This window comes from Petaurus breviceps, unplaced genomic scaffold (assembly GCF_028583685.1).
Source record: "Petaurus breviceps papuanus isolate PSGF00001 unplaced genomic scaffold, PetGlider_PUasm1.0 90650, whole genome shotgun sequence".
In the NCBI taxonomy this organism is placed as follows: domain Eukaryota; kingdom Metazoa; phylum Chordata; class Mammalia; order Diprotodontia; family Petauridae; genus Petaurus; species Petaurus breviceps.
This window is the reverse complement of record NW_027187299.1, coordinates 7,782,783-7,795,099: the sequence shown is the minus strand read 5'-3', so window position 1 is coordinate 7,795,099 and position 12,317 is coordinate 7,782,783. Positions and strand designations below refer to the sequence as shown.

The 12,317-nt window shown below is 38.4% G+C and overlaps 1 protein-coding gene across 1 annotated transcript in view; it reads right to left on the bottom strand.

Annotated features, from left to right (window-relative positions):
• GALNT2 (polypeptide N-acetylgalactosaminyltransferase 2) overlaps positions 1–12,317 on the bottom strand; it is a 257,214-nt gene that overhangs the window by 48,174 nt on the left and 196,723 nt on the right. The window contains exons 4-6 of the mRNA XM_069064891.1: positions 3,263–3,361; positions 3,040–3,107; positions 2,767–2,832 (exon numbers count right to left, since the gene is read on the bottom strand). Coding sequence (XP_068920992.1) covers positions 2,767–2,832; positions 3,040–3,107; positions 3,263–3,361 — 233 coding nt within the window. The remainder of the gene's footprint in view (positions 1–2,766; positions 2,833–3,039; positions 3,108–3,262; positions 3,362–12,317) is intronic.

Genomic DNA, 12,317 nt, shown 5'->3' with positions numbered 1-12,317 from the left:
GTGTCAGGCTGAAAGGATCAATGCCACCCTGTGGTCACTGAGACAGAAGACTGTAGCTTTTTTTTTTTTAAGGTAAAGAACCTACAGAGAGAACAACTGTCTTCTAAGAAAGGCTGTCACGTAATTAAAAGCAGATGGATATATCATCAGAAACAATCATTTTTAAAAAGCAGTCTTGCAAAGAACAGAGAGGGTTTGCTCATTAACTGGGCTCAGAGACTTATCCACATACTTAAAAAAGTCAATAACCGCTGATCTTTAAGTGCTAATTTAGTGACAGAAATTGCAAATTTTTTGTTCTTCTAAGACTTAACATATATCAGCCTATACATATGTATCATATGACATATAGATACATATATGTGTATATAGGTGTGTGTATTCACACATTAAGATTCAATTATAAGGCTCCTTTGCCATAACACAAAATCAATTATATTGTGGGTCAAATCATGCAATTGCAGATTGCAATGTAGAACAGAAGTGTCAGATACATGGCCCAATGCACACAGCCCACAATGCTGCGGAGTAAGGCAGGAACCCAATTAAAATGTAATTGGAAAATATTTGCCAAAATAAATAAAAATACAATAGAACATAGATAACACTAGATTATACTTTAAAACTAAGTCAATACGCAGTCCTCAGGGATCCTTATGTATGGATTCATGCCTCCAGTTTCTATCTGCATTTGACACCATTGTTATAGAGCACTTCTCTTCTTACTATTATAATCATTTCCTTCAGAACAACTATACTTGTTCCCTGACCCCACAGTCATAATGGATTTCTACTGTGCAGACTGTCCTTTGTATATAAAAATAGTGCTACTGATTCACTATCAGAAAGGGCAGGACATATTTTAAGTGTTTCCCATCCCCCCAGGAGGGGAAGATGCATTTTCTCTGATGCTTAGTTGACCTATCTTGTGAACAAGGCCCACTTTCCTAAGTGATATAGTCTCTGGTCATGAAACAAAAGGAAGGTGGTTGGTTCTACCTGACGGTCAAGTTCATGAGCTCGGTCTCAATAACACCAAAGTCAAACCCACTAAATTACCTGGTCACACAAGAAAATACTGACTATTTTATATGTATTTTACAGGTCTTGACCAGAATGTGATTCTCTTCCTGTTGACAGGGGCCCTCCCAATTTGAATTATGCCAACTCTCCAAACTGTGAACAAATTTACACATTAAAACTGGGGGGTTCTTAATCTGGCATCCATGGATTTGTTTTTTAAATAATATGGCAACTGTATTTCAATATAATTGATTTTCTTTGTAATTCTATGTAGTTTAATTTAGTCATGCTAAAACGTTATTCCGAGAAGTCTATAAGTTCTACCAGAATGTCACAGGGGTCTAAGACACTAAAAATGTTAAGAATTGCTACCTTAAAAGCAATCTTTTAATTTCTAAATATTTTACCCCAACAGTAGTCACTGAAAAGAGTGGCTATTAATTTTGTTACTAATATTAAATTATCAGTGCTTAAAAATAACAGTTGTTATTACTTTACTCCCTTGCAGTGGGCAGTAGTAAGATAGAAAAATATGTCTCAGCTTTAGTAGATAATAAAAAATTGTAAAGTAAGGTATCTTTTGTCTAGGTCGTTTGAACATGAAAATGGAGCATCCAGTCATATAATTCTGATTTGTTTGAGACTTTGGAAGGTGATCTGTTTCAAAGAGGAGGGGCCACATTTGAGGCATTAAGCATAATGTGTACCTTTCACACCAAGAGGATTGATTAGGATATAGAATTAATGAAGCCCATGTAACAGGTTCGATCCATTTATGGACTAGTTCAGTATCACATGATGGGGGGAAAAATTTCTTCCCTGGCCATAACTTTGAACTCTAATCTCAACTGGTTATCTTGCAAATGGACACTATTGCCTCAGTGGGTAACAGAAGACAGAATGTATGCCAAATGAAAAAAAAAAATCTTAGCTCTGTCATCTTTGTATAGAAAAGTCTTCCATAGACAACTTGATAGCTAAAAAATTTCTCCAAACTGTGAATGAACAAGGTATTTAATCATTAAACTCCCAAGCAACTCTGAGAAATGAGCAGCTGACTGGATGTTAATTGCACAGTATTTTAAGTTTCTTCTCTGGAAGTTTCCATGTCTTACTCCTGCCTTTGGAAAAATCTTACTTATGGATGTCAATAAAAAATGTTCAATGATCTCAACTATTGAACAGGAAAGACTGACAGCAGCTCATAAGGCAAGAGTTTGTAACACTGAAAAAACAAACAAATAGGAATATGCTTTCTATTCTTCAGATGGATCACTTTCACCTAGTGGTCAAACTCAAACTCCATTTATAAATAAAAATCAGATGCTCGAAGCAAGAAGTTATTAGACTCGCCATTTCTAAATCTTGTGGGTTTTCATCTACATTTAATACCTGAGGGACTGCTGACTAATCAAGGCTTCCTGCATGATAAAGGGACAATTTTCTGAAAGAGAAAAGGGGAAATGCAAATAGAATTGTTGTCATAATTAAGAGTGAGGTTTTAATATGCAATGGATTAAGCTTTTCATGTACTTACATGATTTGAAAACAGTTTTGGGTGTCATATACATACACAGACCAGACACAGAAAATCAAGATGTGGTCATTTTTTTTCTTAAGCTAAAATACATTGAGTTCAATAATAACTAAAAATACAGACACAATTACACTTTGTTGACAAAACAAAGCTCCGTGAATGAGATCAGCCTCTGTAGAAAAGTAAGTTAATAATAAACAATATACCTTCTCGCCGATCATTTCTAAGAACCCGCACTTTCTCAATCTTCCCCAAGAGAGCACCATCCTCAGCTAAAAAAGAAAAAAAAAATCCAGGAGATTCTGAAATTGAGCTTTATAAAGATGTGTTTTATTGTGAGTATAATCAGCTTTTCATTATCTATGGATGTTGAATAGTCAAGAGTCAGTCATATCTCCAACCCACTGCCCTCCCTTTTGACTATTTTACTATTCATTTTAACAGCAAGGGGAAAAAAAAAATTAAGGCATAGTACTTACGATCATTACTGTAGTCATCAACCAATATGATTTCTTTTATAAGATGGGGGGGACTTTTCTTAAGCACACTGAAGAGGGAAGAAAAAATATTACATGGTCTTCTATAGGTATGTAGTTTATTGGTTCTAAACTGATTCTTCCATCCCCAATCCCAATCAACAACTATCAGTCAAACAATTCCTTCTGAAAGCATCATGTAGGACAATGGATTGGACTGCCTCACCTGACTACGGTTCTCAGCAAGGCTGACCTGGCTTCATTGTGGAAAGTGATTACCACACTGGTGGCAGGTAAGTCTACACGCCACTGCTTTCGTTGACACCTGAAAATAAAGAGAGGCACCAGTCATCAGCACACCATAAGATATTAATAATCTCATAAAGGTAGGAAAATGCTCATCCAGCTAAGAAGAATGACTATTAGAGTTCACATTTATAAAATTTCTTTATAAAACTTTTCTGAGGTAGAAGAGGAAAACAAATGTTGGTTGATAAAGCGGGACTTCTTTCTGTCTTGAGGCATTTCTGCATTAGAACTATCATATATAGTATTTGGCTCTAGAAGAAGATACCCGACACAACACAGATCACAATTTCCATTCTGGCCATCTAAGGCATAGATTTCCTTTTACTCTCATCAGGACATGACCAGATTGCTAGGCATAAAGACTAAACCTAGGGAAAAAAAAGTGAAGGTGAATGATGAATAGAAATTTGACATTCTAATCAATATTGCTAGAAGCAATGGAGTTACTTTCGACTTAAATCTCCATACAGAAGTTAGCCTAAGGAACAAGCCTAGCCTACCAGATGAGGGCACATAACTCTGCTGGGGCCAGATAACTTAGGTCTCAACAAACATGGAAATATTTATTTTATCATTAATATCTTCATCCATTGGCTAATAATAGAGTAGGAGAATTTGGGCTTTGTGTGTAATGGCTTGGAGGGACAATGCATTGTTGGTGCATTTTTAGTTAATTAAAAAAAAAATCCCAAGTTTAGCTTTCTTTGCAGACATGCACTGAAGTCACATTGTGGCATGGATGTAAACCTGAGTTGTCAAAGTCTATGCCAGAATAATATAAGCATGTCCTCCCAATTAGCAAGGCTTCAAGTACTGACAATGAGCTGCATTTCTGTTGCCCAAGTACCAACTCACCTAAATTCACAAATGGGCCGTCATCAGAAAGTTAGCTACAAGGTGATTAATTTCTGTCAGTCTCAAAACCCCATAAATACAATCTACTAAGGCATGGAAGGCGTGTGATTTGCATTAAAAAAAAAAAAAGAGTACCTATTCTGATGAAATCAGAGATTTGTTGGAGTACTTGAAATTCATCAACAGAAGATGCCACACAGTAAGGAAAGAGTGAATAGTCTCCATAGCCTCAAGTACAATCTCCTTCTTGAATCACCTCAGTCAATTGTCCTAAGTAGGTTTTATAGACCATGGATGGTGCTTAATGAGTTTCTTAGGTGCAAAGAAAACATCTGATAATGTCTGGGTCAGGGTCCCAGTCAGTCTAAGGAAAAAAGGATGGAGAAGTGGAGGGAGGGAATTGCTTTTAATGATAAGTCTTTTAGTAGGAAAGAAACGTGCAGGCTGCATTTGGAGAGCATTAAGCAGCATCAATAGTGGCAATGCTGCCACTCTCCACTCCCAACACAGAAAGAGGAGTGCTGAGATGAATCCCACATAAGCGGATGAGGTAAATGATCCCAGGAATCTTTTACCCTAGGGAATTAATTTTCCAGCAGAGTCATCTGAAAACCACTGATTAATCTAAGAAGAGGGGAGCAGCCTGTTGAAGGTTGCCAACAGTTACCCCCGTTTCTTATAGTTTGCCATCATTCAGGGTGACTACTTCTGCCAGCATTTACAAGGAGTTTGTAGCAACTCAAAGTACTGAGGAAGAAAAAAAAAATCTCCCACGGGACTGAAAATTTACAAAGGGTCCTCTTCTCCAGTTTTTAATCATACACAGTTCACTACCTTCCCATTCCAACCCCAAATGTCTGGCCCGTAACTTGAAGATATTACAATATCTATGATTTAAATAAATGAGAGTTGGTGGGGGACAAAAGGATGGCAAAAGGGATAAGAATTATCTTTTGAAATCAGACAGGACCAAGAAATATTTAATCAACAAAGAATAAAAGCGGTCATTCTAAACAGGTGCTTGGACAATATCCAGCAAATTTCTATGCATGGGTGCACCGTAAAGGAAAATGTATAGCACACCCCTGCTAATGTGCACTAATGACCGGGAGATCTCCTTCTGATGAGCGAATTTTGTAAATTAGCAAGAGAAGCGGCACAATTAAAAAGCAATAAGGCTAGGATCATGGAATGGGCTTTCTCTGTTTATTTAGTTGTGTGGGTAGCTTGGTTTTAATTAATCTTGAGAAGGCAGTATAATGTACCACCGGTCACTCCTGGTTAAAAAAAGAAAAAAAAAAGGAATCTGGGTTGAATACTATACCATGTTATAGCTTCTGGCCACTAAATCTTTCCTGGAAAGCAAACGTACAGGGTAGCTTTCTTGGTGAGAATCACTATCCTGGTAGATTAAGTAAGCAAAAATCTGCAAGGTTCAACTGTAAACCAATTAACAAAAGAAAAGTCGTCTAAAAGGAGTCAATCTATGATATTAATAGGATGAGAACTTCATATTACGAGGGGGCTGGAATATCTGGCGCAATTAGGCCCCACTTAGCACAGTGGGAAGTGGTATGAGTGGGCCAGAAACGGAATGATTTACAAAATGTGGGCTCAGACATCTGCATTGGAATTAAAACAAAGAGAGGAGTATTTCTCATGCCAAGAGCATACAAAGTTGACCCAATCAACCTCATATTCTTTCATTCTCATTCTCTCCCTGCAGGGATCACAGCTTCAATGAGTAACTGAAAGTCAGGAGGCACGAACTCTCACAGTATTGTTCAGAAGACATGGCGCTTGTATTACCACTTCACATTCTTTCAGTGTGAGTGTGTGTGTACACCCGCATTCTCATTCTCTCTCTGCTTCCTCTCCCTCTATCACAGATGGACAGCCCAAGTCTGCTTCTGCTATTCATAAAATATTACAATACCCAGCAGAAAGACTCTTAAATATGCTGGATAGGTCCTTTAGGGGAGAATTTGTGGAAAGACTTCCCCATGGACAAGAGACATAGATGAGTGGCTATTTGCAACAGTGTAGGAAGCACTTATTTTGATGAAATCATGCATCCAAAGCATCACAGATTTAGAGCTGGAAGGTACCTTACGGTTCATCTTGTCCTCATTTTACAAGGGATGAACTGGGATCCAGAGAGATGAAATTATTTTCCCAGGATCACACAGTGGTTTGCAAGGACAAGATTTGAACCCCTCTCTGTCTCCCAATCCAGAACTCCTTCCATTGTACTATGCTTCCACCAAAGTATTAAATCACATGTATCCATGCACACAAGGGCACACACATATTTATCCCCTCTTGGATATTTGCTACTTGGGTATGCAATTGTGAACTCAGTTTTGCTAGGTACTGTCAGATGTAAATTATAACAGTCATTTCATTTAAATGGGAGAGAGAAAAGGATGGGGAAGAAGGCCATTCATGTCATAACAATTAAGTTAACTAGACATTAATTTTTAAAAATCATTTTGGCTAATAGGGCATACACACACATACACACACATGCACATGCACACACGCAGTAAGCTTTAATATTCAGCCATTGGCTGAATAATGCCATTGGCTCCGGAAAACTTCTTTATGATGATAAAAAGAGGCTGAAGAATGAGCACATTTATCAGTTAAACAGAGGTATCCCTGACAACCAGTCTTCATCATTCTGTAGCTAGGAAAAGAATGTCTAATAGGAGGGGCAACAATGAATCCTGGTAATTTGACAGAAGCCAGAGTCTATCTCATATCCAGTTTTATACCTGAGCCTTCTCTAATGGTAACTGTTGGTTATTAGAAGTCAGCAAGAGCAAAAGCCTATAATCAGTTCTGCTTTCTGATGCCAAAGGAAGAAGAATGATTGGCCTAATTCAGTGTTTAGGGACTGCTTGTCAATGATATCTGAGTGATATTTAACAGAGTCGTACCTAAGAATTCTGGGGCCCAGGGAAAATGCAGTTTAGAAGACAGGGAAGAAAAGGCAGACATGGAAAGAGACATCAGATATGGGATACAAGGCCTTATGGAGATCTTGGGATGGTGGCCTGAGTCTAGGTGAGGGAACAGGAACACTTGTAAAGTGTAGGATTGGTAGACTAGAGGTCTACCCTAAGGAGGGAATCCTCCCTTTCCTACAATGCTTAAGCTCTGTTGCAGATTCCTAATATTCTCCATTCTAACTGTGATCAAAAGGGTAAAGTACTCAGAGTCCTGGTCAAACCAGTACCTAGTTACCACGTTTATTTTTAACACGTCAATGTCTAGATCATTCTCATAAATAAATTATATGAAAAGAGAATTTATAATTATGGAATTTGGGTAAATTCACATTTGAGAAATTCAATACAATTTAATAAACATTCCTTAGGTGCTTACTATAGATAAGACATTGGACTAAGAACTAGGGATACAGAGTCTGCTTTCAACGAATTTTTAAGTGATGCAGGGTGGAGGTAGGGGAGTAGAGAAGAGACATCCACATAAATAACCAGGAAAAAAAGAAAGTGTTAGGAGAACTTTAAAGAGGGAATTATGATTTTCATTAGGACCTAGGGTGTGGAAGGTTTCATGGAAAAGGGACCACCCGAGTTAGTCCTTGAGAGAAGAGTAAGCATTTCAACAAATGGAGATGAACTGGGTCGAGTGTTTCAGACATCAGGGAAACTGTCTCAAGGATACAGCAGAGAAGGCAGTTTAGGCTGGAATGTAGAATGTGTGAAGAGTTGTAACATGAGATGTCTGGAAATGTAGTCTAGACCCAGATTATGAAGGCTTCTGAACGCCAGGATCAGGAGTACATCCTTTATTTGATAGTCAATGGCAAGTCACTTAAGACGTTAGAGAGGATAAAATGACACGATTCTATATCAGCACAGTATCCGGTGTACAGCAGGCATTTAATATGTTTTTATTTGAATTGAATATGATCAGAATAGTGCGTTAAAAATGATTATATAAATAGCAACGTGAAGGATGCAATGAGTAAGAAACAGGAATGCCAGGTAGAAGGTTATTACAACGGTTAAGGATTCTTAACCTGTGGTTCATTAACTTGGTTTTTTTTTCATATTTTTATAACAATATTTCAATATAACTGGATTCCTGTGTAATTCCACATATTTTATTTTATGCATTTAAAAAACCCCACCACTACTGTGAGAAGAGGTCCATAGGCTTCACCACACTTCCAAAGAAATCTGTTACAAAGAACCCCTGGTCTAAGTGAAAAGGAAGGGAGGTCTACACTGGGGTGGCTGCAATGAAAATGGAAATGGGTAGATTTCAAGAGATGTTATTGAGGTGTACTCAACAGGATTTGGCAAGAGATTCGATACATTGAGTGATGGGGAAAGGAAGAATCAAGGGTGACTGATAATAGGAGACTGGGATGATGACAGTGCTATCAAGAGAAATAGAGGAGTTAGTGTGTAGGAGGGTTTTGGGGAAAAGAAAACAAGTCTAGCTTTGGTTTGCTTATCCTGAAATGCTGCCAAGATATCCAAACAGAATGAGAGAGGCAGGGGCAGATAAAGATTTGGGAGATGTTTGCATGGAAATGGCAAATGATGTCATGGGAGTAGAGGACTCAGCCCCGAACCACTTTCTGCAGGAGGCCTTTCTTAGTTCTCACCCTCTACTAGTGCCTTCTCCCCCAAGGTTATTATCTTCATTCTACATTTTTATAGGTATAAACTGTCTCTCCTGTTAGAATGGAAGTTCTTTGAGTGCTGAGGCTATTTCTCGTTGGTTTTTGTATTCCTAGCACCTAGCATGGTGTCTGGCAAATAGTAAATGCTTAATAAATGCCTATTGAGTGAATAATTTATACAAGAGATATTCAAGGGAGATAGCAAAGAGAAGATAGCTAACAGAAATTTGAAAGCAACTTACGTTTAAAAAATGAAAGGAGAAAGAGGAACTGACAGATCAAACAGAGAAGGGTCAGTCAAAGAAAGAACCAGGAGAATTCAGTGTCATAGAAACAAAGGAAGGAGTTGATCTATAGAGCTAGTCCACAATGCTGGTCCACACAACAACAGTCACTTAGTTTTCCCCCTTACAAATCACACTCTGATTCTAATGATGGCATAAAATAGGGCTTTGAGAGGTCCACAATGTCAAATGCAGTAAAGAAGTCAAGGGGAAGACAAAAAGGGGGCTACTGAATTCAGCAATAAAGATATTATTAATGACCTTAAGAGAGAGCTGTGTCAGTAGCAGTCGAGGCAAGAGACAGATTTCAAGGGGTTCAGGAGTAACTGGGTAGTAAAGAAGTAGAGGTTAAGATTTATCAATGATCTCCTAAACACCTTACTAATAATTCCTCAAAGACCTTCTAGAAATCTTATCTCCTCGACAAACTTTCCCAACAAGCAAGATGCTCAAACTGTCCTTCCAAAATCCATGCACATCACAGAGCCTAAAACATGACATGAATGAATGCTAATCAAATCTATTCTATCTCTTTTGGTCCCTTTCCCTTCTTCCTTCCCCTGCTCCCCACGCCTCCCTCCCCCAATAATTTTGTCTGTCAGTCACTTCTTTGATTTGGGGACAGATTAGCTGGCTGCTTTATCCAGCTCATGCCCTTTGGTTCTCCTTAGCTCTCTGGTTATATTTCACTGCTCAAGTGTACTTCCATCTAAGGATAGAAAAGAAATGAAAGAAGGAGAAATTCTTAATTATTCAATTTCACTGCTTGTTGGTAGTGATGGTAAATGGCTTGGAGTAAAGGCCGACAGCAAATGACTAAAATGAGATCTGTGGATTTCCATTACCTGATCTCTGCCTTCTTCCCAATTACCAATGATAATTGAGAGATGGCTCTGTATCTGAATTAGCCTTGATCTGTTGTATGATGTGTATATGTGTGTGCGTGCGTGTGTATGTGTGTGTGTGCGTACACGCACATGCACATGTGTGTTTTGGGTGGAGACAGGGAAAGAGAACACAAGAAAGAGAGAAGGAAATAATAAAAACATAAGGAGAGCTCATTACTGGAGGAGAAGAACAAAGTGTTTCAGACACAAACTTGCTTCAGTCAAAGTGGGCACAGTCCAGGCTTGCTGGAGGTGATTCTATCCAGTCACATTATTGCTGCCACCATGGCACCACCAACCAAGTAACTCACCTCTCAACTTTCATCACTACGATGGAAGAAGGAAAATTTAACTCTTCAGTGAAAGGAGGCATAAACACCAGCTTAAAAGAATGACCCGAGAGATGATCTAAGACAGTGATTCTTAACCTTTTTCATGTCCTGGACTCTGTGGGCAGTCTGGATACCATTTGAGAATGATGTCTTTAAATGGATAAAATACAGATAGGGTTACAAAGTAAATCAATTATGTTGAAATAAAATTATCAAAATATTAAAAGGACAAATTAGTGGGCCCCACTATATTCACAGACCCCTTAGGGACATTCTATGGACCCTTGGTTAAGAATCCTTGTCTAAGAGAAAAAGGTTTTCTCTTTTCTACTATCTCCTCTCTCCCTTTCCCCAGAGGCTATCATATTTCCAGGCAACTGCTAGGTGTGAAGAGAACTGGGCTTCTCAGTTTAATTGTCTCTGTTGAGACTGTCTCGTTGAGCTAGAGCCTAAGTCTATCCAATTTATTCTGTATAATCCACAACATGGCATCCTATGCAGGAAGGTGTCTAGTCAATATGATACGCTGATAATGATTTTAAATCCTATATGCCACGACGTTATTGTTGTGGGGCCTCAAATAGACCACCTCATCAATAACCATGACTGGTCACTTAGCAGCCCCAGTACACTGAACATCGCATAAAACCCACACAATCAATATTTATTAAGTACTGACAATGTGAAAAATATATTACCTGCTACTGGGAGAGGATACAAAAGAAACAGAAAGCAATAGCCCTGCCCTCAAAGAGCTTACAGTCCAGCTGCACAGGCTGATCAAATGACATAGGGAAGAGTGTATAATGGCAACATGACATGAAGTACATACTCTGTTAGAATCAGAATACGTAAGTCCCGGGAAGCATATGGATCTGATACTTCATGGAAGTTCTGTAAGTTTCAGTTTACTCATATTTAAAATGTAATAAGAATGCTTATGCTACCTACCTCAAAAGGGTGCTCTGAGTAAATGTCTTAAGTTCTATGCATAAAAATGTGAATTATTACTACTATTACATAGTAGTAATTAACTACTAATACTACCACCTGTCCCTAATCACTGGACTCATGATCTAATCATATTCAGCACACTTTTGTGAAGCAGCCCACTGCCCTTAGCAGGGGGCTTGTGATGATAGGAAGGAAAAGACAATCAACTGATTAATGACCAGGTGTCTGTCAAGAATGCAGGGGGCAGTAAATCTCTCAATGCACAGTGTTCTATGATATGGCTGCCATGGGATCCAGGGCACAGGGTCTGTACCAATGATGCAGTAGCAGGGGCAAACTGTAGCTTCACTTGTCTCTTGTACTGAGAGCCAGTTTGAGGTTTCCAGCAATGATAAGGCACTTAAAAGTGTTGTCACCATGTGCCCACAGACCCTATGGGAACAAATCAAGATACAAGACCAAAGTAACTAGCAGGGGTCAATCTCAGACAGTAAATAAATCAGGTCAGGAAATTAAAACAAAAAAAGAAAAACAAAAATGAGCTTTAAGCTGTCCCAATTTCTCTCTCTAATTCCATTTTTCCTTGTATTAATGATTGGCTGGGAAGTTGGGGGGGGAACCACTTTGAAAACAAGATGCACAAATCATGATGCTGTGTCTTTTCTGGGAGTATTTTCATATTTTAATGGGGGTGTCCTAAGGAAGGATCTTTTATTTATTTGAAGACAACTTTCTTGAAAAAAATTTTTTTCACAGGTTTTACTTTAAAGGAAGGGACAGGGCAGGTTTATTTTTAATGAACATGTTGCTTGGCTGTAAATAGCCATGCAGAGATGTTAAACAGAAGTGTCCCAGCAATATACCCAGTGCTCCCTGATCCAGATGAAAATGTAATTGGGAAATATTTAACAAAACAAATAAAAATACAATAGGACATCGATAATGTTAATGGGGTTTTCTAAGTTAACAGGAACCCACAATGTATGGATCAGCAGCT